The 22,338-nt window shown below is 39.8% G+C and overlaps 1 protein-coding gene across 3 annotated transcripts in view; it reads right to left on the bottom strand.

The window, feature by feature from the left end:
- Positions 1–1,618: 1,618 nt before the first annotated feature.
- The window catches only part of Cep70 (centrosomal protein 70), a 52,336-nt gene continuing 31,616 nt past the window's right edge, over positions 1,619–22,338 (bottom strand). For 2 of the 3 annotated variants that reach the window (XM_050139567.1, XM_050139566.1), the window contains exons 12-18: positions 18,048–18,153; positions 10,680–10,850; positions 6,298–6,444; positions 6,027–6,195; positions 4,713–4,827; positions 3,471–3,550; positions 1,619–2,292 (exon numbers count right to left, since the gene is read on the bottom strand). In XM_050139567.1, the coding sequence (XP_049995524.1) occupies positions 2,231–2,292; positions 3,471–3,550; positions 4,713–4,827; positions 6,027–6,195; positions 6,298–6,444; positions 10,680–10,850; positions 18,048–18,153 (850 nt within the window). In that variant the 3' untranslated portion in view covers positions 1,619–2,230. Of the gene's footprint in view, positions 2,293–3,470; positions 3,551–4,712; positions 4,828–6,026; positions 6,196–6,297; positions 6,445–10,679; positions 10,851–18,047; positions 18,154–22,338 lie in introns of those variants that run through there. The other variant, XR_007591219.1, reaches the window with a different exon arrangement.

Genomic DNA, 22,338 nt, shown 5'->3' with positions numbered 1-22,338 from the left:
TTAAACTAAGAGCTAACTGTGAGATTAAAACTAGCCATCAAAATTTAGATTAATTTAATTAAAAAAGTTTTAATTATATAAATACAGATGCCCCTGGAGGCCTGAGGCAGGAGGCACCAGATCCCCTTAGGGCTGGTGGTAGAGGCAGTTATGAGTCACCTAACATGGATGCTGGGCACCTGGGATCCTCTGCAAGAATAAGTACTTTTTATTTGTTTGTTTGTTTTCTGTTTTTCTGAGATGGTTTCTCTGTGGAACAGTTCTGGCTGTCCTGGAACTCACTATGTAAACCAGGCTGGCCTCAAACTCACAGAGATCCACCTGCCTCTGTTTCCTGAGTGCTGGGATTAAAGGAGTGTGCCACCACCACCCAAGAATAAGCACTCTTAACTGCTGAGCCATCTCTCTAGCTGCCAATTATGATCTTTTAATTATATTTCTTCTTTTATTCCCAAATATTGTTAAGACCAGGTGTGGTGGTACAAGCTTATAATATTAGCACTTGGGGGGTGGTGGAAATAGGTTCAGGAGTTCAATGTTAGCCTTGGCTATAGCAGGTTCAAAGCCAGCCTGGAATACAGGACAACCCACCTCAAACACGGGCATACACACATATACACATTACACACATTGTCAAGACTTCCAACCTTTGGGTTAGAGAAATGGCTCAGTGGTTAAGAGCATATAGTGCCCTTGCAGAGAACCAGAGTTCAGTTCCTAGTACCTACATGGGGCTGTTCACACACGGTTGTAACTCCAGCTCCATGGGATTCAGCATTTTTTTTTCTGGACTCCGAGGGCACCTGCACTCAGCACATAATATGTGCAAGTGCACGCATATACACACAAACACACATTTAAAAAATAATGAAAGCAAATCCTTTAAAATCTTTAAAAAGACTTCCAAACTTCCTCACAGAAATTTCTTAAGAGTAATTTTGTCAATTCAAAATGAATAACCAAATGCTTTTTCTAAGGAACCCATCTAAACATTCTAGATTATAGGCTAGTTACAGTGGTTTCTCAACCTGTGAGAAATAACTCCTTTGGGGGTTTAACAACCTTTTCACAGGGTTTGCTTAAGACCATCAGAAAGCACAGCCAGTTACATTATGATTCATAACAGGAGCAAAATTACAGTTGCAAAGTAGCAATGAAAATAATTTTATGGTTGGGGTTACCACAACATGAGGAACAGTTTGAAAGGGTCACAGTATTCGGAAGGTTGTGAACCACTGGGTTAGGATTTAAAAATTTAATTACAGCTTAAGAAAGCAAAGAATTTTAAAGTAAGAAAAAAACCTGGCTGTTTTTTGGCACTCTCCATACTACCATGCTGTTTCCTAGAAACACTTTATGACAATAATTCATATCAACCAGTAGGAATGGCACCTTTAAAGAAGGACATGGGGTAGCCTAGAGTAGCTTGTGTTCATGGATGTCATGCAGAACACTGCCCCCGCATCACACTGAATACAGAGTGTAGAGAATAAGCAGAAACCAGTGAGAACAGGACTCTTACCTAAAATGCAGTAAGGAGGAATCGATGGCCAAAGAAATAACATGACTCATTATTTATGAGCAATACATATCGCCACTAGGAACACTTACATCTGGAAAGTCTTTACAAAAATTTTATTTGTGATTTTATTTCTTTATAAAAGTACATTACATCAATATTGCAAATAAATATTCATTTTTTTTTCTGAAAAGTATTCTACCTAATCATCTATTTCACTCATGATTAACTTCCTACCTTAATACAAAGACATTACCTTTCTGCTTTGAAATATGCCCATTAGCCCTTGCCTGGAAGGCAGTGGCCTCCTTTTGCTTGGGCTTAGAAAGCAACTGACATTCTTTTTTCTCTGACCAAAAAGTCAGTACGCCTTGAACTTAAATACAAGTATCTATAATTTACAAATATCCCTGAGTCTCTTTTGCTATGCACAATCTCTACCTTAAAATAATCATTACATTTTAAAACACTCAAGCATTACTTAGGAAGTGATAACGGATCTAAAGTTATTGTACTATTTTAATAACTTAGCAGCTACTTTCTATTAAATAATCAAAAACTAAAACTTATATGGATTGAGAATGACCCAATGGCAAGAGGATGAATTCTGAGAGCTGATAACATTTTTGAATCTTGTCTCAGGATCAGTTCTTTAAAATAGTTAGAATGTTATGAATACAATTTACACAGTAAAAATGATTTAATTTGTTTTCAGTATGAAAGTACTTTTAATTTCTTTACTGCAGGTACAATGGCATCCAAGTCATCAATTTCTGTAATAGAAAAAATACAAGTTATAAAGAGAGTAATTTTTCTAGTGAAAAGCTCATAAAAATAAGACATCACAGACAAAATTCAAACCCTAGGGCAGCAATAGCAGTGAGTGCTCTCACACACATGGAGTCTTCTCCAGGATTAGCTATCTGTATGTGACCATTGCCTCACACAGGTGTTTCATAGAGCATCTGCAATTTTCCCTTTGACTATGGTATTGATTTTATAATCAGCAAAACCTTGGTAACACATCCAGCTGGCTGCACTTATGATACCTTGGTACCTCTTAAATCTGTACAGCCAACATGGGTCCCAACATGCGTCCTAGCCAGACAACGCATCTCTTTTCTGGGTCTCCACTTAAGGATTTGGGAATTGATTTCTTCTTAAGGAACACAGTGTTCCTTCTTGATCCTTTTAGTCTCAGAGTGGAGTGCTCTCAGCCCTTCTTTTGGGAGATCTGTTCAGTAAGAGGTGTATGGTACCCCCAGAACAACAACAACAACAAAAACCTCAGGGACATGGCTGGTTCTGGTCTGCATTTTCAAAAAGCAGTTCAGGTTCTTCAGAGGCTTCCTTCTGAGTTTGATTTTTCTTCTAAGGCATCAAATTTCAGTGAGCCTTGGCCAGAATTCACATTCTACAGCTCCTGCTCACTGACAAAGTACTTTCCCTTATCCTGACACATCTCTAATATAGGGCCACAATGACAGAGCCAAGAGTCTCACAGAATAAGCCATTTCTAATGAGAAGGCCCAAAACAAGATAGTCTCACAGGGTTGGAGAGATAGCTCAGCAGTTAAAAGTACCTGCTGCTCTTGTAAGAGGACCTGAGTTCAGTTCCCTGAACTAACAAGACATAACTGTCTGTAACTCTAATTCCAGGGGATCCGACCACCTCCTCTGGCCTCCACAGGCATCTGCCCATACATACATACAAATGGTCATACACATAAATATTTAAAAAGAAAAGAAATAGTTGCTATCTCTTTATAGCTGTCTTTTTCTGTTCTGAGAATTAATCCTAATTAGTAAGGATTAATTCTGAAAAGTAGTTACGACTTTTTACACTTCCCACCAAACACCTAAAGTAACCAGGAGCCCAGTGTCTAAAGAACACCCTTCTCTCAAACCCATTGACATCTTAAGAGATTCAGCCACCATCAACAGATCTTACCTAAGATTTCAAGAAGATCGTTCGTAAAAGCTTGAAATGCTGGAAAAAATTCCTCATGTTCTTCCAATTTGTTGATAATGCTATTTAAAAAATACACAGTTTACAAAAGCTTCCAACTTCGGGGTTTGCATTTGATTGTTAACAGGTAGTTGCAGACAAAACCCTTTCGGAGTGAGAAGAAACTAACTTGCTAAATTGAATATAAATGTGATGATCAACTACAGCAATCCTTTTCTTTAAGATCTCAGTTCCAGTTTCCCTTTAAGATCTCAGTTCACCCGGATACCAGTTTCCTTTAAGATCTCAATTCACCCGGATACCATTTTCCTTTTATTTTCTTAAAGCATCTTATTTAGAATATTTGCTAAAAACAGGCTTCTCTACCCAGTATGCTATTGAACGTTAAGTACCAGTCATCATAAAAACAGTGGAAAGGAGGGGAGAAACCAAAAGGGAAAAACATTAAATATGAGAAGACTCCATTGCCAGGTTCTTCCAGGAAAACTTGCAGAATATATGGATGATGTGAGGGGTTGGTGTGTGTGTGTGTTCCATAGTTTGCTGAAAGTTGTTGAAGGCCTCACTGTCTGGGGGGGATTATTTATTGGAGTGGGGGTTACTGGAGAGAGAACCAGAGTTACATGTCTCGTAAACACAAGCTCTACCACTAAGCTACACATCTGCCTTAGCCCCATTATATATATATAAGGTTTTATATTAGTGGTGCCTAATCTTTTAAAAAATCCTTAATATTTATCTTCTAAACAAAAAAGTACGTGATTAGTAATGACTCAGTAGTTTGGTAGTGTCCTAGAAAGAGTATAGGTCATAGTCCAATTCAGGAACTGATTATAAAGACTTTAACTTCTCTCTCTGTAACTTCCTTTGGGAGTGAGTTTCTGTTAGAGTCTCCAGCTGCCCTATGTGAGTTTATAAGCCCTGATAATTTTTTCTTGAGTACATGTGACATTTTTTTTTCCATATCCAAGGGTGTATGATTCTTTAGGGCTATGAAGTTATTTTTGAAAGGCATGGTGACACACACCTTTGATCCCAGCACCCTGGAGCCAGAGACAGGCAGAGCTCTTTGTGTTCAAGGCCACCCTGGTCTACACAGAATTTTAGGACACCCAGACGCTGTCTCAAAAGAAATGTCACTCCTGATAAGTAACTTATAAAGCTTTGGAAGTCTTTACTTCTCAGCACTTGAAGCATTTTGGATACATTTCTAACTATACATACCTTTGCAGGTCTTCAGGTCCTAAGACTTGCTTAATCTGCTCATTCACATCCTCATTAATCATCTTACACAATTTTCCAACTGTGCTGACTAGCACACACAACGAGGATGAACTGTCTGCAAAAGAGAAAGGAAAACATAAAATATTAAAAAAAAAAGAATTTCCAAAATCATTACACTCATCTAACATTTCCTGCTTCAGTTACTAATTTTATTTTGGTGGAGAAAAGGATTAATATTTATTTATATTAGCTTACATGTTTGTGTGTCTGTGTAAGTATATGGGGGTGTGTACCTCGGAAAACACAGAGGCCAGAGAAAGCATTGGGTGTCCTCCTCTATCACCCTTTGCCTATTTCTTTAAGACACACTACCTCTTTGAGCCTGGAGTTCACACTTTCTTAGCTAGGCTAGAAGCCAGTGGGCCTCAACAATTCTGTCCCCATTCTCCTCAGAACATGTCCAGCTTGGAACTCATGATTGCAGAGAATGTGTTCTTGACTACTGAGCCATTTTCCAACCCTGTCTGGGGGTGGTTGTTTTAAGCCAGGGTCTTGAATTTTTAAAAAAGATTTTCCAGGTGGTGGTGGCAAAAGGCAGGTGGATCTGAGTTCGAGGCCAGCCTGTTCTACAGAGTGAGTTCTAGGACAGCCAGGGTGGTTTCACATGGTGGTTGTTGAAAAACAAACAAAAATATCTGAATGTGTGTATGCATGTATGTATGTGTATGCAAGTCCTTTTACACACTTGGAAACCAGAAAAGGGTGTTGGATTCCTTGTCGCTAGAGTTACAGAAATTTGGAGATGTCTGGCTTGTTATAGGGGTGATGGGATGCAAACTCCAGTCCTTATAATTTCACAGCAAGTGCTCTTAACTGAAGGGCCATTTCTCCAGCCCCTGACCTTGAACTTCTAATCCTCCTGCCTCCATCTACTGAGTACAAGGATTCTCTATGTGCACCACTATGCCCTGATTATGCAGTATTGAGAATCAAACCCAGAGTTCATGCATGCTAGGCAAGCACTCTACCAACTAGGCTATATTCCTATCCCTGTTTTTCCTTTTTGTGGTTTGTTGTTGTTTTGCTTTTTAATTAAAAGGACTTTTGTGGGGTGTGGTGGTACACATATAGAATCAGCAACCGGAGCTCTTGGGAGGTGAGGAACAAAGATCAGGAGTTGGAGGTCAGCTTTGGCTACAGTGAGAGCAAGGCAACACTGTTAAAGCAAAACAAAACAAAAACCCCACACCCATTTTTTGTTACTGTATTAAGAATAGTTCTTAAATCAGTGCCAAAAATGTCAAGGGTCTTCACCTAGTTCTAAGAGCTCCTGGAGGTTTCTCACCGCGTTATTCATTTCTCCAAGCCTGGTATACACTTCATTCATCCGGGGATAGACTCCATTTAAAGACTGCACATCAAATAGCTTTTGGAAGTGAGAAACAATAGCTTGCAAAGTTTGAAAGTTTGGCATGTTGGGGCTCTATAAGAAGAAGGTGAAAAGATAGTTTACAATTTGAAATAATATTAAAAATTTAATTAAAAAAACTTTAAAATGGAAAGTTATGTAAGTATCAAGTTTTACCTCCTTCTTGTTTTCAACCTCTTCCAACATGGCATCTACCATAAACAACAGATCTTCTACTTTGACACCTTCATTTTCATCTGGTTTCTTTAAATTATGCCAAGGTACCAGTGCTGCAGACAGTATTTTTAAGGACTTATACAAATCCTTTACAACAAAAGAAACTACATGCATTATTGGTTATAAAATAGTTTGTACTTTAACACTAACAACAGTAATAAGGTGGTCTAAAAATACATAGCTATATAATCATCATCAGTATATTTTAATATCATTGCCAACTTAAAGAAGTCTAGATGCTTTAAGCAATAATGTTATTTAAGTAGTTCTATTGTTTTTTAGATTGTTTTTTATCAGTGCTGGAGAGAGCCTAGGCCTCTCTCATAAACACAAGGCAAATACTTCACCCCTGAGCCACATCCCTAGCCTAGGCTTTAAATATTTCTGCAGCACCTTTGAGATAAAATGTACATATCAAAATACTCACCTTTACTAGCAAACTTTGATGATTCGCATCTTTTCACAATGGCACAAAATACAACCACTGTCTAATTTCAGAACCTATCCATCTTCCAAGAACATATAGGACTGGAGAGATCGCTTGGCAGAAAGAACTCCTGTTGGTCTTCAGAAGACCCAGGTTCAATTCCCAATACCTACATGATGGTTCACAACCATCCATAGCTCCAGTTCCAGAGGGTCTGACACCCCGTTCTGACCTCCACGGGAACCAGACATGCATGTGGTGCACAAACACATATGCAGTCAAAATGTTCATACATATACAAATTTTAAAAATAAAAAAATTCCACACCCACAAAGTCCTTTTCTATTATCCTCCAGTCTCTTTAACCACTAATCCACTACTTGCTGCTATGGATTTGCTTACACTTGGCATTTTACGTAAATGAAATCATACAAGTGACCATAATTCTTTTGAGAATCCCCTGCATTTATTATTGATGGGAATGAAAATTGTATAGCCATCGTGTAAAACAGTAATAGAGGTTCCTAAAAAAAATAAAAAAAACTGCCACATAACCTAACAACCTTACATCTGGATATGTATCCAAATAAAATGAAACTAAAGTGTGTTTAAAAGATGCCAGCGCTCATGTGTTTACTGAAGCATTACTCAGAATTGCCAAGATATGGGATCAATTTAGGCGTCTAATGATAGATGATTGGCTAAAAAGAAATAGTGTGTATATGTGTGATACAAACATGCACATGTATATGATGATATCAGCCATAAAAATATGACATCTGTCGTTTACTGCAACATGGACAGAACTGGAAGACATTACGTTAGGTAAAATAAAAACAGGCACAAATACCACATATTCTGACTTATAGGTAAAAGTTTCAAAGGTTAGACACATAGTGGTTCCCAAAGCCTGAGAAGAGTTTGAATAAGAAGGAATGGAGACAGGATGGTTAGCAGTCATGGTGAGCTGGATAAGAGAAATAATCTGGGATGTTCTATACCACAGTCGGTTAAGTAAAGCGTGTATGGCTGAGAATTACTGATGTTCTTAACAGTGATTCTACTCAAATATACATATGAGTGTATATATACATACATACATACATACATACATATATATATCACTATCCCTCACACGGGTATAATTATATGTTCATTGAAAATAAAACATAATAAAGCCAGGCTTAGTGGCACATGCCTTTAATCTCAGCATTAGGAGGCAGAAGCAAGTGGACCTTTGTGAATTTAAGGTCAGCCTGATCTACAAGGTACATCCCAGGGCAGCCAGACTTGTATAACGAGGCCTGTCTCAAAAATAAATAGGCAAACATGTAGTAATAGTATATATTGCTACATTTCTCTTTTCCATTCATCTCTCAAACCCATCATTCTCTTTTAAGTCAGGAGTCAAACCTAAGGAAAAAAATATTAACTGGGAATATGTCTGCCCAAAACTAGAAAGTTCTACATTATAAAAAACTCCCCATATGAGACACCAAAGGGATTCATGTACTCTCCAAGCTGGATTCTGAATCTGTATTATAAATAATAGAAGCATTCCTAAAGGCCATGAGCAGAAGATGCTAATTCTAGTCAATGGCCTCAGGTGTCCTTACAATAATTTTCTTTCGAGACAGGGTTTCTCTATAGCTTTGGAGCCTGTCCTGGAGCTAGCTCTTGTAGACCAGGCTGGCCTCGAGCTCACAGAGATCCACCTGCCTCTGCCTTCCGAAAGCTGGGATTAAAGGTGTGTGCCACCAAGGCATGGCCGTTCTTACAATGTTCTAAGTATAAAGCTAATTTCCTGCCTCCTCCTATGCAGAAAACTACACAGTGACAAGAACTCAGCACTCTTGTAGCCTTTCCTGGACGCTGTGACCAGAGTGACCTCTCCTACCAGACCCTGGAGGACAAGTCACACATCTCATTCCCCTCACCGCAGCTGTCCATCTTTATAGCACTCAGTTTTTCCTAGCAACATATGCCATAGTTATTTAAAATGTCATGTTTTAACATTATTTCACCTCTCCAATTAGTCTGAATTTTATGTTTACATTTTTGCAACACATTCCCTGTTGTCTGACACGTAGAAAAACAACTGTGCCTATTAATTTGGTTCTTGCCTTTGTCACCTTTCTCATCTAGTCTTTCCCTTCTGCTGGAAAGACGAGGGCTATTTCTAGTCTACCTTTCCTGAAGAGGAGAACAGTAGTTAGCGCCGCTACCTCCTAAGAGAGCTCTCTGCCAAGCAGTGAGCGGGAAATGACAGATTCCACAAGTCAATCTCTATTTCAGCCTTTTCTAAGAAACAAACTAGAGAAACTCAGACATATAAAATTATTAACCCAGCACTGTCATTCAAACAAAAATGTTTATATATTATGTAGCTTTGTCCAAGTTCTAAAGAAAAAAAGGAAATAAAATGTGGGCTGACTGACAAGATTCTTTCATGAGTTTTATACAGATAAGATTTTATAAATTAAAAAACAAACAACAACAAAACCATCAAGCTGGGTGATGGTGGTGCACACCTTTAATCCCAGCACTCGGAAGGCAGAGGCAGGTGAATCTCTGTGTTTTAGGACAGCCTGGTCTACACAGGAGTTTCAGGACACCCAGGACTGCATAATAGAGACCTTGTCTCAAAAATACAAAAACAAAAACAAAAATACTAGGCAGTAATGGCACATGCCTTTAATTCCAGCTCTTGGGAGGAGGCAGAGGCAGGAGGCTCTCTGTGAGTCTGAGGCCAGCCTAATCTACAAAGTGAGTTCCAGGACAGTCATGGTGGTTATACAAAGAAACCCTGTCTCAAGAAACTAAAATATGTATGTGTGTGTGTATAATAAAGAATTTATTTTTTTAAAAAAGACCAAAACAAAGCAAATAAAAAGCACCTCTAGTTGTCTGGGACTATAGTTATTCTGAACAATTTGGATATTAATTGAGCACCCATGTACATGAAGATCTTTGAGGTATATAAGAACGAAGAAAACTTTTTGTTCCCAAGGAGTCACTCGCTCTTTATAAGGTCCTTCGGGTATTAGGACAAAATGCTGACAAATACTGTCATTGAATTATATCTTCACTAACTATAGCAGAATTCTTTATGATATTAGTTTACATATAGAAAAAAAAAGTAAAGTTCAAAAGGCAAAGAAATGCAACACTGTTAACTTTATAGCAAATCACTTCTCAATAAACCAATCGAGAAAAATGTAATGAACTCAAGTTACACAATAAAGAATATACAATGATCTATAAATCAAATGAAAATACAGTTCATTTCCCAGTTGCTTGCTGACTATTACCTTCTCTAGCAATTAGACAAACACAGAAATAAACTCAATTCTGAGAAAGAAAAATAAAATGTGAAGACAGAACAAGCAATCCCAGCTAAGAAGAAATTAAGGCTACGACAGGGCATCTGAGCATGTGCAAAGGTCAGGACATGCTCAGCAAGACATCAGCAGGAGGGAGAAGGCAGAACAGGAAAAAGCTTTAGACTACAAAGGTGGGTTCACTACCGATTCTCAGTGAGGTAAAGTCTACACATTTGCTATGGTAAAACTTTAGAGGAGGCAAGCTTAACAATAGCAACGAATTTACAGAATTGGAAACATGAAGGCTGGGCATGGTAACACATGCCTTTAATTGCAGGACTCAGGAGGCAGAAGCAGGTGGATATCTATGTGTTCAAATCCAGCCTCTATATAGAGAAAGTTTCAATCTAGCCAGGGCTACACAGTTAGACTTGGTCTCAAAAACAAAATGGAACAAAATATGTAAGCAGTAATATTCCAATTTTAGAAAAGTATCGTTAGCTTTATAGTTAAAGAACAAGAAAAGCCAAGTTCAACAGATTTTCAAAACGTGTGAAGAATATTCAACATACCTTTAAGGATGTCAGTTCATCTGCCCACATTTCTATTACAGGAACGAGATGTTCAAACCCACAATCTTGAACAATATCTTTATTGAAGTTTTGGGCTCCTCCCTTGCTCTGTTTATGAATAATCACTGGAGCTCGAGGATTATGAATAATGGAATTGATGCTGCACAGCACCTGCAACCATGGACAGTATCTGTGGTTAGAATGAATCTGACACCGTGAGGTAGGGAAAGGATGCATCAAGTGCTAACACGACATCATTTCCAGATGTTTCTAAAATATTGGGGTAATGTGGTCTCATTAGCATAGATGTACAAATTCTAAGGAAAACTGAATAAATTTTTAATAATTTAGGTTTGAAAGCAGTTACCATCTACTATAATCCACACAGAATAATAACCATCTAGACATCCTTATCTAAGTTGCAATGATTCCTATTTCTGTCTCCTCATAGTTGAGCTAAGTATGGTATTAAGAGGAGCTTTCTACTTGTTTCACAATTTCAGTTGGAATTTTAAATAAAGATAGTTACTCATTAAGCCCCACACATTCTACAGAGAAGTCCTGGCCAGCCAGTCCAATAATTTTTATATTTTTGGTTGCGAGCCATCATTCCAGCCCCCATTAATTCTTTTTTTTCTTTTTTCTTTTTTCTTTTGGTTTTTCGAGACAGGGTTTCTCTGTGGCTTTGGAGCCTGTCCTGGAACTAGCTCTGTAGACCAGGATGGTCTTGAACTCACAGAGATCTGCCTGCCTCTGCCTCCTGAGTGCTGGGATTAAAGGCGTGCGCCACCATCGCCCGGCCCAATAATTCTTAACAAACACTATAAATACCTGAGACAGGACTCAGAGTGTCTGCACAGGGTTTCTAGAGTGAGGCAGAAACACTGCTGTTCTCGTCTGCCCAGAGGTAGCTAGAGCAAACAGGTGCTCTCAGAACCCAACTTCTGAGGCTCTGTGTTTTGACATTTCGCTTCTATTATAAACTCATGTATTACTATCAAATAATTGAAAAAAATTGCTGGGTGGTGGTGGCACACACCTTTAATCCCAGCACTTAGGAGGCAGAGACAGACAGGTCTCTGTGAGTTTGAGGCCAGCCTTGTCTTCAGCGCAAGTTCCAGGACAGGCTCTAAAAGGTTACAGAGAAACTCTGTCTCAAAAAAACAAAACAAAAAGAAAAAAATCACATTCTTCTCCAAGTTATGAATCAAAGCAGGGAGATAGTCCTCTTCTCTGACACCAAAGGTCAGGAAGGTAGTGGGTGACCTAAAAGATGCAGGGAGTTGATGCGCAGATCACAGGGCACGTTCACGCCCTTCACACCATGTTTAGATATATGCATACACACTTTCAGGCTGTATATAAAAATGAGTGCAGCCATTTCTTGTCCTTGTTTTGTTGCATGCTTGCATCATGACTTGCAGTTTCTCCCATCAAAATGTAGAGACTTTTTACCCTTTAAATTTGGGCTAATCTTGGGTCTTGCTTATATCCACAGAATTTACTAAAATGAATGTCTTGCCAGTTTGGGTCTTTTAAAATAATTGCTTTTTTATTTTCCAGGACAGGGTCTTTCTGTATAACAGCTCTGGGTGGCCTCAAACTCAAAGAGATTCACCACCTGCCTATTTCTCTTGAGTGTGCACTATGACGCCCAGTCAAAGGGGGGAAAAGTTCTTAAGTAGTCTACATCACTGTTTACACTCTGCTGCCTCCACATGGCCAAGTCCAGGCAGAGCTACTCAGGCCCATTCATCCCCATCACAGAGACAGAAAATTCACTCAACTGCCACAAGAAGAGCTCTAATGACTCACCATCACCGTATGGCCAATATTAGCAGACCTATCTACTCTCCAAGCATGATACTATTAAAGGGCATCACTAAGTTTTAGAAGATGTCTGCCACATAGCAAAGATGAACTGAGCCAAATGTGGACATCACAACGGAGAAGAAAGGGGCAGCAAGAGAAACCTGCCCCTCTATCTTGTGACAGGGTAAGAACAGGCTCAGGCCAACTAGGAACATTGAGAGGGAGATAAGCTTTACTCTCATGAAAATTAAAAAAAAAAAAAAAACAACTGTCTGTGGCTGGAGGACCATAGCAGTACAGTTCCTAAGGGTACTTCCTCACAAGACGTCAGTAGTAAAATGCACTGCCCACAAAATAAATGCTGTGTTGTTAAATGTCCCAGCTTAAGAGAAAGGAGAAAACATGCACATGCACACATGCGTGCATGCATGCACGCGCGCGCGCACACACACACACACACTCCATGAAAGAAAAGCAGAGGCTATATTTGGACGTCAGCCCCACCAAGGGCACCAGCACTGAAATATAGCTATACCAGAAAGAAAGAAACCATCCTCATTCTCTCCTCATCCACTGTCTATACCCTTCACTGCCACTCCAGAGAAGTCAAACTTAGCAGGAGACCAGAAGAAACAATGGAGCAAAGACAACACATCCCTTGACCAGCTGTAGAACAGGTCAGGTCTGAGCTAGAATACTTTTCGGCTGAGGTCTGAATAGATTGTTTTAAATTGCCCTTCTTTTCATTATAAAACATTTAAAATAAGCCAGGCATGGTGGCACATCCAAACTTTAATCACAGTACCCCAGAGACAGAGGCAAGAGGATCTTTGGGGGTCCAAGTCTAGCTTGGCTAGCAAGTTCCAAACCAGTCAGGACTATAGAATAAGACCTTCCTTACCTCAAAATAAAATTAAACAAACAATCACCAACATCTTAAACAGACAAAAACTTCGGTGTGTGTCTTAAACAGTGTTTTAGGCTTTGCCAAAGAAACACCACCAACAGTAAATGTATTTGTGTGTATATATAGTGGGCCTTGTGTAGTCACTTGAAGACTCAAATGCAACACACACACACACACACGAGAAAGAGATCACCATATTTTAAAAAAAATTAACATAAGGAACTGGATCATGCAATTAATGGAACCCCATGATTATCAGTTACCAATTTGAGAGGAGACCCAGAATAGTAGTCCCAAAGCCCTAGAAATCTGATATTTTGGTTCAAATCTAAAGATAGGAGAACTAACCAAAACCAAACAAAAAACCATGTTGAAAGCATGCATAGAATTTCCCCCTGACCTTTTTGTTCTGTAAGTGATTAGATGAGATCTACCTACCATAGGAGGACAATCTATTTGTCTACCAATTCACTCACAGGCATACTGTTTAACCAAGTATCTGGGCAGTGGATAGCCCAGTCAAGCTGACATCAAATTAACCACCACAAGCACATAGTCACTACCTAGATCCAGAAACTGTGAGCACTTTCCTAGCCGGGCTCACTCTATCTGCAGGTTCAGAACCAATGGAAGGAAAGACAGCTATCAACCTTATTTACCATCAAATAGTAAAGCACACATCCCTTAAAGCTGGTAGTCTACACAATCTAGTGCCACTATCACACTGAAGAAAACTGACAATAACACTGATATTTGAACTAAAGCTTAATATCTATCTATCTATCTATCTATCTATCTATCTATCTATCTATCTATCTATCTATCCATCCATCCATCCATCCATCCATCCATCCATCCTATTTGACTCTCTCTAGATGTGATGAGTACTCCATTAGTCATCACCCAAAGACAGGTAAGATAGATCATTCTCTCAGCCTTGGTTGTTTTCTCCTTTCTTTTATCTCTTCAAGTAACTTCAGAGCCTTTTAGAAAGTGTTTTAATGAGGCTCCAGGTTCTGTAAGATGTCCTGTGTTTAGGTACTACCTGCCCTCCTGTCTCCACCCTTTCATAAGCAAATGTGCCCTTTATGGTATTTAAGAAACAAAACATACATAATAAAAGTCATTTCCTAATTATTATCAAGTCTACCGTATTTAAGAAATAGTCATTAAGTATGAAGATGAGGGCTAATGAAATGACATGCTTACCAGCAAGCTGAGTTCCATCCCAGGACCCACATGGCCCACCCATAAGCTGTTCACTAACCTCCACATGTACACCTGGCTCCCATGCATGCATGAATGCACATGTGTGCACCACACATACACACACGTACATGCACATACACAAATAGAGTATGAAGATGAGATCAGCATTTTGATCTTGAATTTCTGTCCTGTGCATACTTCAAGCTGCAACTAATGGGTCTCCTGGTAATATGACTTCAGAAGTTATTTAGAAGACTTAGTTTTCATGAAAACATACGGTCAATATTTCATTTCAGCTATATATAAACTAATTATTTTAATGAAAGAATTAATTCCCCTATCAGAATTTTTACTGATGGTAATTTATATTCTCCTGTATGAATTAACTGACTTTTTGATGATTGGCAGTAAAAGATATAGCAACAATGGGGAAACAAAGTGACTTAACTCCTGCAGAGTACGAATTTTTAAAAGAGAAGCAGTAATTCCCTGTCATTCATTCAGAGAGTTCATAGACACTGATAAACTCCCTGTGTTGCTGCTGTTTAAAGCATTCCAAAGGTAATCAGAGAAAAGGAAAATTAAGTTAATTAATTCATCTAGGAAATTTTTTAAAGGACAAAAAAAGGGGAGGGTAGCGCGGGCCTTTAATCCCAGCACTCAGGAGGTACAGGTAGGTGATCTACAAGTTCAAGGCCAACCTGGTCTACATAGTGAGATCTTGTCTCAAGTCTCAAAAAACAAAAACAACACAAAATAAAGATAAAAAGGACAAAGAAACATCTGTCAATCTAGCAAATGTCAGAAAAAGAAAGAAAACCGAAGAGTAGAGCAGGAAACCAAGTACATGAGAAGCAGTAGGACGCCAAGAGGAAGAGTGAGGTGAGAGCTGGGGTCTGCACTCACAGGCTCTCAGACTGAGCCCAAGAGAGCAAATGGAAGAACCCCAGTTACACACTTCCGGACAGCTAAAAGAAAATTCTCACAGAGTTGCCTGGAACTTATTCACAACAACAATGAAAGTCATTAAATATCTAGAAAATAAACCTGACAAGAAAGACATCTGAACTAAATTTAAAATATATAGAACTTTATGGGAAGCTATAAAAGACCCTCCCAAAATTAGAGATATGTTTCTGAATAGGATGATTTAAAATTGTAAATTATCATTTCTCCAAATAGTAATAAAATTGATCATATTTCAATTCATCCTAGTGGGATTTTATTTTAATAAATGTTCATCCAGAAAAGCAAATGTGCTCAAATATATCTAAGCAAAGAATTTTAAATTCATTCAAATGGTATAAAAACCTACTGGAAAGCTGCAGAAGAGCTTGGTATAGTAAAGGAATGGGACAAACTGCAGAATCTAGAAAGGAACGTATGCATAAACATAAAATGGTAGATGACAAAAATCAACAAATTAGAAAGAAAAGCTGTCTGGGACTGCAAATGACAGCAAAAAACAAGGCCCGGTGGGAGCTGTGCTGATCAAAGGGCTCATGCTCATACCTGACAAGGGAAACAGGTAATGCTGCTCTGCTCTGATAACTGACATGACTTTAAAAATACAGTCTCTTAGTGTTTAAAATGTTAGCGATTAAATTCAAATTTTAAAGCCTATGGCCAAGTATAAGTGGTGCACACCTTTAATTCCAGCATTTGGAAGACCGAGGCAGATGGATCTCTGTGAATTTGAGGCCTGCCTGGTCTACATTAGCAAGTTTCAGGACAGCCCAGAACTTCAGAGAGAGAGAGCTTGTCTCAAACAGTCAGACAAAAACTTACGGAGAACCAAAAAATGTTTAAGTGCAAGTCCACTTCATTCAATAAACTATTAGACTCAATTGCTTATCTATTCAATAAACAGTCTATAAAACCAGTAAGGTTATTTTTTTTACATCACATAGATAATTTAAACCAAATCAAAGCTATGCAAAGATTTGAAGACTTAGTTATATAATAATACCAGCATCAACAAATGGAATAATAAAAGGGCAAACAGCAGCTGGGCAGTTGTGGCACAAGCTGGATGGTGATGGAGTACACCTTTAATCCCAGCACTGGGAGGCAGAGGCAGGAAGACCTCTGTCAATTCGAGGCCAGCCTGGTCTGTAAGAACTGGTTCCAGGACTGGCTCCAAAGCAACACAGAAAAACCCTGACTCAAAAAACAAACAAACAAACAAAAAACCAAAAAGTATCATAAAACAACAACAAAAAGAAGGGCAAATGCTTTACATTGGTAAAGAATAAAAAAATCTTAATATTGTTATAGTGTTTATACTGTACTATTATAATTATTATAATAGTAGTTATTACAGAGAGGATATGGGTGGGCTATAGGAAAATACTCTGTGTCTTAGTCTTCTGTTGTTGTGATGAAATACCTTGAGAAGAGCAACTTCTGGGAGAAAGGGTTTCATTTTGGCTCACAGCTTCAGAGGCGCACAGTCCATGGAAAGACAATGGCAGCAGGCAGGGAAGGCATGGTGGCAAGAGCTGGAGACTGGCAGGTGACACTGCATCCATACTCAGGAAGTAAAGCGTGAACAAGAAATGGGGCCGAGCTATCAAGCCTCAAGGCCTGATCCCAGTGACACCAACAGGCTCCACCTCCTATTGGTTCCAAAACCTTTCTAAATGGCTGAAGACCACATATTCAAACACACATTCAAGCCACACCACGATTCCATTCTATGAGGGATTTTGCAGATTTAGGCATCTGTTGGGGACTGCAGACCCTCAGACCCTGAATGTTCTGTGACCCCTTGCCTGCTGGAGTAGACAACTTGCTTTCCTATGCTTGCAGCTGCTCTGGCACAAGACCCTCATGAGTTCCTGATGGCAGGGGAGTGGTTTCTGGTGGGCTGGCAGCTGAAAAATCCTGAGAACTAGGGCGTGGCCATATATGGCGAGCTCTCTCTCTCTCTCTCCTCTCTCTCTCTCTCTCTCTCTCTCTCTCTCTCTCTCTCTCTCTCTCTCTCTCCCCCCCCCTCCTCCTCCATTGCTTGGAAATTTCATTACCAAGTTTCTCTGTGTAATAGCCTTGACTGTCCTGGAATTCTTTGTAGACAAGATTGGCCTCAGACTCAGAGATTCGCCTGCCTGTGTCTCTCAAGTGCTGGGATTAAAGGTGTGTACCACCACCGCCAGGCCCAGATTATTTTTCTTTGTAACTGTGTGCATGTTTGTGTGTGTGTGTGTGTGTGTGTGTGTGTGTGTGTGTGTGTGTGTGTTTCAATCTCCAGTCCCTTGCCTGACTTGCGAACCGTTTCATGATGTACAGGCAGGTGCTACAGGCATCCATGAGTATCAAGGATCCCCAAAGATACCAAGAGCTGTCTGTACAAACATTCCTTACCAAGTGATAGCAAACTGTACTGCAATTAAAATCAAGGATCATAACAAACACCAGTCTTTTCATCAGCTATTCAGTACCTGAAAGTATCTCTGGTCAATTAGAGCCTGTTGATGGCTGTCTTTGCTGGGCTCGTCTTTTTTCCCCAGGTCATCAGTCTTTTTTTGAACAATAAGCTCTCGTAATCTAAAGGAGGAAAAAAAAAGTCAAGATAATAGTAAAAAAAAAAAAAAAACTTTCTTAGATAGCAGATTAAAATAATTAAGCAATGAACCAGCTAGCCTTTCTAAACCTTACGTCTTTTACTTACATGTATGTTTACACACATGTGCAAATATTAAATATGCATGTATGTAAAATAAAAGCCATTCTGTCCCTGGAAAAGTTCCTTCCACTACATCACAAGTTAGAAGTAATGTCTAAAAACATGAGGGCTCTCTGGACCAGAGGCATCCCTCTGGGCACAGGACAGAGTGAGAAGAGAGATGGCTCTCAGAGGAATGCTCCCATTTTGCTATTGCTTTCAGACGGATTTGACGCTATCCAAGATCACATCAAATTCTCCCCTGCTGTGTTTCCTAAAAAACTGGGTATGATTGACCCTCAGAGTCTTAAGGAAAAGCTTCTTTTTCTCCTGTCCAGGCCTGGCTAGAATACTCACTAAGAGACTGGGAATCCGGACCTGCAGAAGCAGTTTAAACTGAAACATCATTACCCCACTCAATCTGCTTTGCAAGCAAAAGGGAAAATAGACTGAGATCCCACATGTTCAATTGTACTTTTATATTTGAAGGATCACCCTGAATTGGTCCAATTGTGTAAACTGTACTCTTACACTTTGGCTGTGATGTCCAAATCCCCAAATTCATGAACTGCACAACATGATTGTTTCCATCCCTTCAAATCTTCTGGTTGCTCATCCCATTATGCAGCCTGTCAGACGGAGCAGACCCCTCCCCAGTGGGGAAATGCTGTTCCCCATGGTGGCCAGCCACAGTACACAGTACATCTTTCTTCCACAAGAAATGTTTTCAATTAGGCGGATCTCCAGAAGGGACTCTGGGACAACCTATGTGCATGGCTCCCTTTCTCTGTCAGAACTAACAGAGACCTAGGAGCTTTATTGACGGCCCAGTTCAGCCTGTCCACACCTTTGAAGAGTAAGCCAACTTTATGATTCTGCATGCTGTTACTAGAACAAACTCCACCACTTCTAGAGCTGAGTGGGACATGCCCACTGGAAATGACTTTCACACCTCCAGGGAAAGAATAATACCCCTCAACTTTCCCACTGGTAATGATGCAGCTCTAATCCAATCCTAAATTCAATCCAGAGGATCAGAGGAATGAATGGATTTAAGGGTACTACTAGCTCTCAGAAAGTCAGCAACTAAGCCCTTAAACAATGCCCAACTGACTGCATTAAGTCAGAAGGATAGGAGACTCACATGATGCTCTTCCAAAGATTTCAAGAGGCTATAAAATATATATTAATATAGAACCAGGGTCATGGGCAGAGATCACCCAAATGATAAGTGCCTGACTTGATTAGCCATATATATAACTCCAAAAATTGGTGATTGAACCAGGCAAGTCATTGGATAATTTGATACAAATTACTACACTGATTTTATTTTTATAACTAGGACCAATAGGAGAGAAAAGGATAGACACCATGGGAAACTGCTGTTAGTTAGCTAGGCAGCTGAATCCTCAAGAAACATAATTAAGATTGTTAGGAATGCATTTCTTATGCAGGCAGGAAGGCTATTTCAGGTGAGAATGCTCTCAGAGACAAATACCTTCCCCCAGGACCCTGTCCTCTTTGTAAGGATGATCTAGAAGATTAGATGTCCTCCCCTCAGTGAGGATCAATCCAGCTTGAGGAATCCTGAGAAGTCTTTACAATGGAGGAAAGTCAAATCAATTTCCTCACCAACACAGAAACCCAATTCTTAGTCCTCCCATTCTCCCCCGTCTCTGAACCCCCCACAAAAGGCTATTGTTTGGGGCTTATCAAGCCAGCGCCTTAAGCATTATTTACCCAACTTCTTGCTTGTTAATGGTGAGATCTCTATTTCTGTCACTTCTTTTTGGCAATCCCCCAAACTCCTGCTACTCTTTCGAAAAGAGATCTCCTGACCAAACTCAAAGTAAAATTTCTTTCCCCAAGACGAGCTGGGTTCTCTCAAGGGAAACAACAGATTCCCCTTCTACCCTGGGGACTTAGTTAAAACTCCTGATGAGAAGGGGTGTCTTGGTCACCCACTATGAGAGCGCCCATATGCTGTTATTCTATCCTCACCTACAGCAGCATCAACAGGATGGATGCATCAGCAAGACTGGACGAATGGCTTCATCACAGTAGTCTCAGACTACTCCTCCTGATACGCCTAAGCTATCAGTAAATCCTAAGACCAAGACCAGCTCATTCCAGTTACTCTTGTGAGCCACTGGGGGACCTTGAGCTGCTCTTCAAACAACCACCTTACAACAAAAGCTAAGTTCATCTGAGTGCAAAGCAGCAGCATGTGTAGGTACTGATGTTGCTGTGGCTTGTCATGTTGTGCCTACTGTAGGCTGTGGAGTCACTTTCCCATAGTCAGGGTGACCCTAAAATCACTCTGTTGTGCTTCCAGATGACTTTTTTTTTTTTTAACTACTCTAGCACCCACCCTCCCCACACTCTAATGTCCTACCTAGAAACGCAAAATTTTTGAAGCAAGTTCACAGACCTGGAAAAACACAGGGCTTTCATCTGGAAAATAATAACTAATAAATGCAACATGAGTCACTGTACTCTAACTGCCCAGGTTCCTAGTTTAAATAACTCAACAAAGTATCCTATTTACAATTAACTGGGCTAGGGGAAATTGAAGAGGATAATGCCCACTGGATAAAAGTGGGCAATCCTCCAAAATGAGTCTCAGTGGAACTTCTCTCTCTTGAGTGTGAACAAAAAGGTAGTATCTGGCTATGTCCCCAAAGGAAATAGAATTCTGATTATTCCCAGGTCTGGCCCTTAGTCTCAATTCCAATGAGGAATAGCGTTTGGTATATGGGAAAGGGAACATTTTGCGGGAGGGAATACATAATGAAACTGTCACACTATCAGACTTTTCCTGTAAGAAAACAAAGCATACACTGGAGTTTGGTGCAATACTAAAGAAATAAAGCAGACCTACTGACAAGACCTATGATAACCTTGATATGCAAGAAGCATCATTCCCAGAGCTAAAACAAAATACACCCATGACATTAAAATCACGAGCGCAACAATGGTCTAAGACTCAATTAGATTTGACAAATAATAAAGTAATCAAATTTCTCAGAGAAGACAACAGAACACTCTAGAAGATACGCTTAACAGTGGACAAGGGTGGAAATGACATCCTGGAGTTAGCTAACACCTAATAACCAACCATTCCAAGGACTGTGGCTGGCTAGCATGTATGTTTTCCTCTTCAATGCCATTACCTGAGGTGCAACGGACACTCTTCACCACCTTCATTATCATGCTCTTAATTTTATTTAATATCTGTTTTAGATGCCACCACGAGTACCAGGAACACAGGACAAAGAAAGAAAGCTATCACCACTAGGAACTACAACCACAGGCCAATCAATCCACCACTGCATTCAACTTCCTGCTATGGGCTCCTAGACAGACCCCCTCTGGAGGGACCCTGACTGCTGTTTTATAACTCCACCCATCCAGTCAGCAGGAAGCAGCAAAGAGCAACTGACCAATCATGGACCCAATCCCCTGATGGCAGTTGGGGTTATCTCCTGAGAGGGAGTAATGAAAGAAAGTAAGAGTTGTTAGGCAGATACTGAGTGGGGAGGAGCCCTAGATAATGTCAAATTGGCATATTCTAAAATGGATGTTGGATATAGTAGAGGAAGGGCAACCAATCATCAACTTTTCTATCATAGCACACCTCACACCAGAGAAAAGGCACTTGTGTGCAGAGAGTTTAAGGCACGAGGACAATGTCTCGATACTTCATGGATCCAGACCCCCAACTAATGGAAGCCTATCACCCAATCCCTGAGCTGTTATGTTGTCAGAGACCTCCAGTAAAGCTGGTAATGGAGGTGCTAATTGACTCAATATAAAGAAAACACTGTCCAAAGATAACCTGTAGACTCCAGACTCCAGGGCCCCTCCTTTCCAAGAGTCTGTTCTTACCTGCTACTTTTGCTTTGATTAAAACATTAGCTCTGCTATACTTTGAATCCTTTACTGCCTTTTAATTATTTAATTGGTGAGAAGAGAGCTCGACCACTACACACCATAACAAGATTTGTGGTGCTTCTACCCACTGAACCATCCCACTAGTCCTTATCATCATCCCTTATTTTATATAT

This window comes from Alexandromys fortis, unplaced genomic scaffold (genome assembly GCF_014885135.2).
Source record: "Alexandromys fortis isolate MF-2015 unplaced genomic scaffold, M_Fortis_MF-2015_v1.1 scaffold_36, whole genome shotgun sequence".
In the NCBI taxonomy this organism is placed as follows: Eukaryota; Metazoa; Chordata; class Mammalia; order Rodentia; family Cricetidae; genus Alexandromys; species Alexandromys fortis.
The sequence above is the reverse complement of the archived record's forward strand: the minus strand, read 5'-3'. Positions and strand labels throughout refer to the sequence as shown.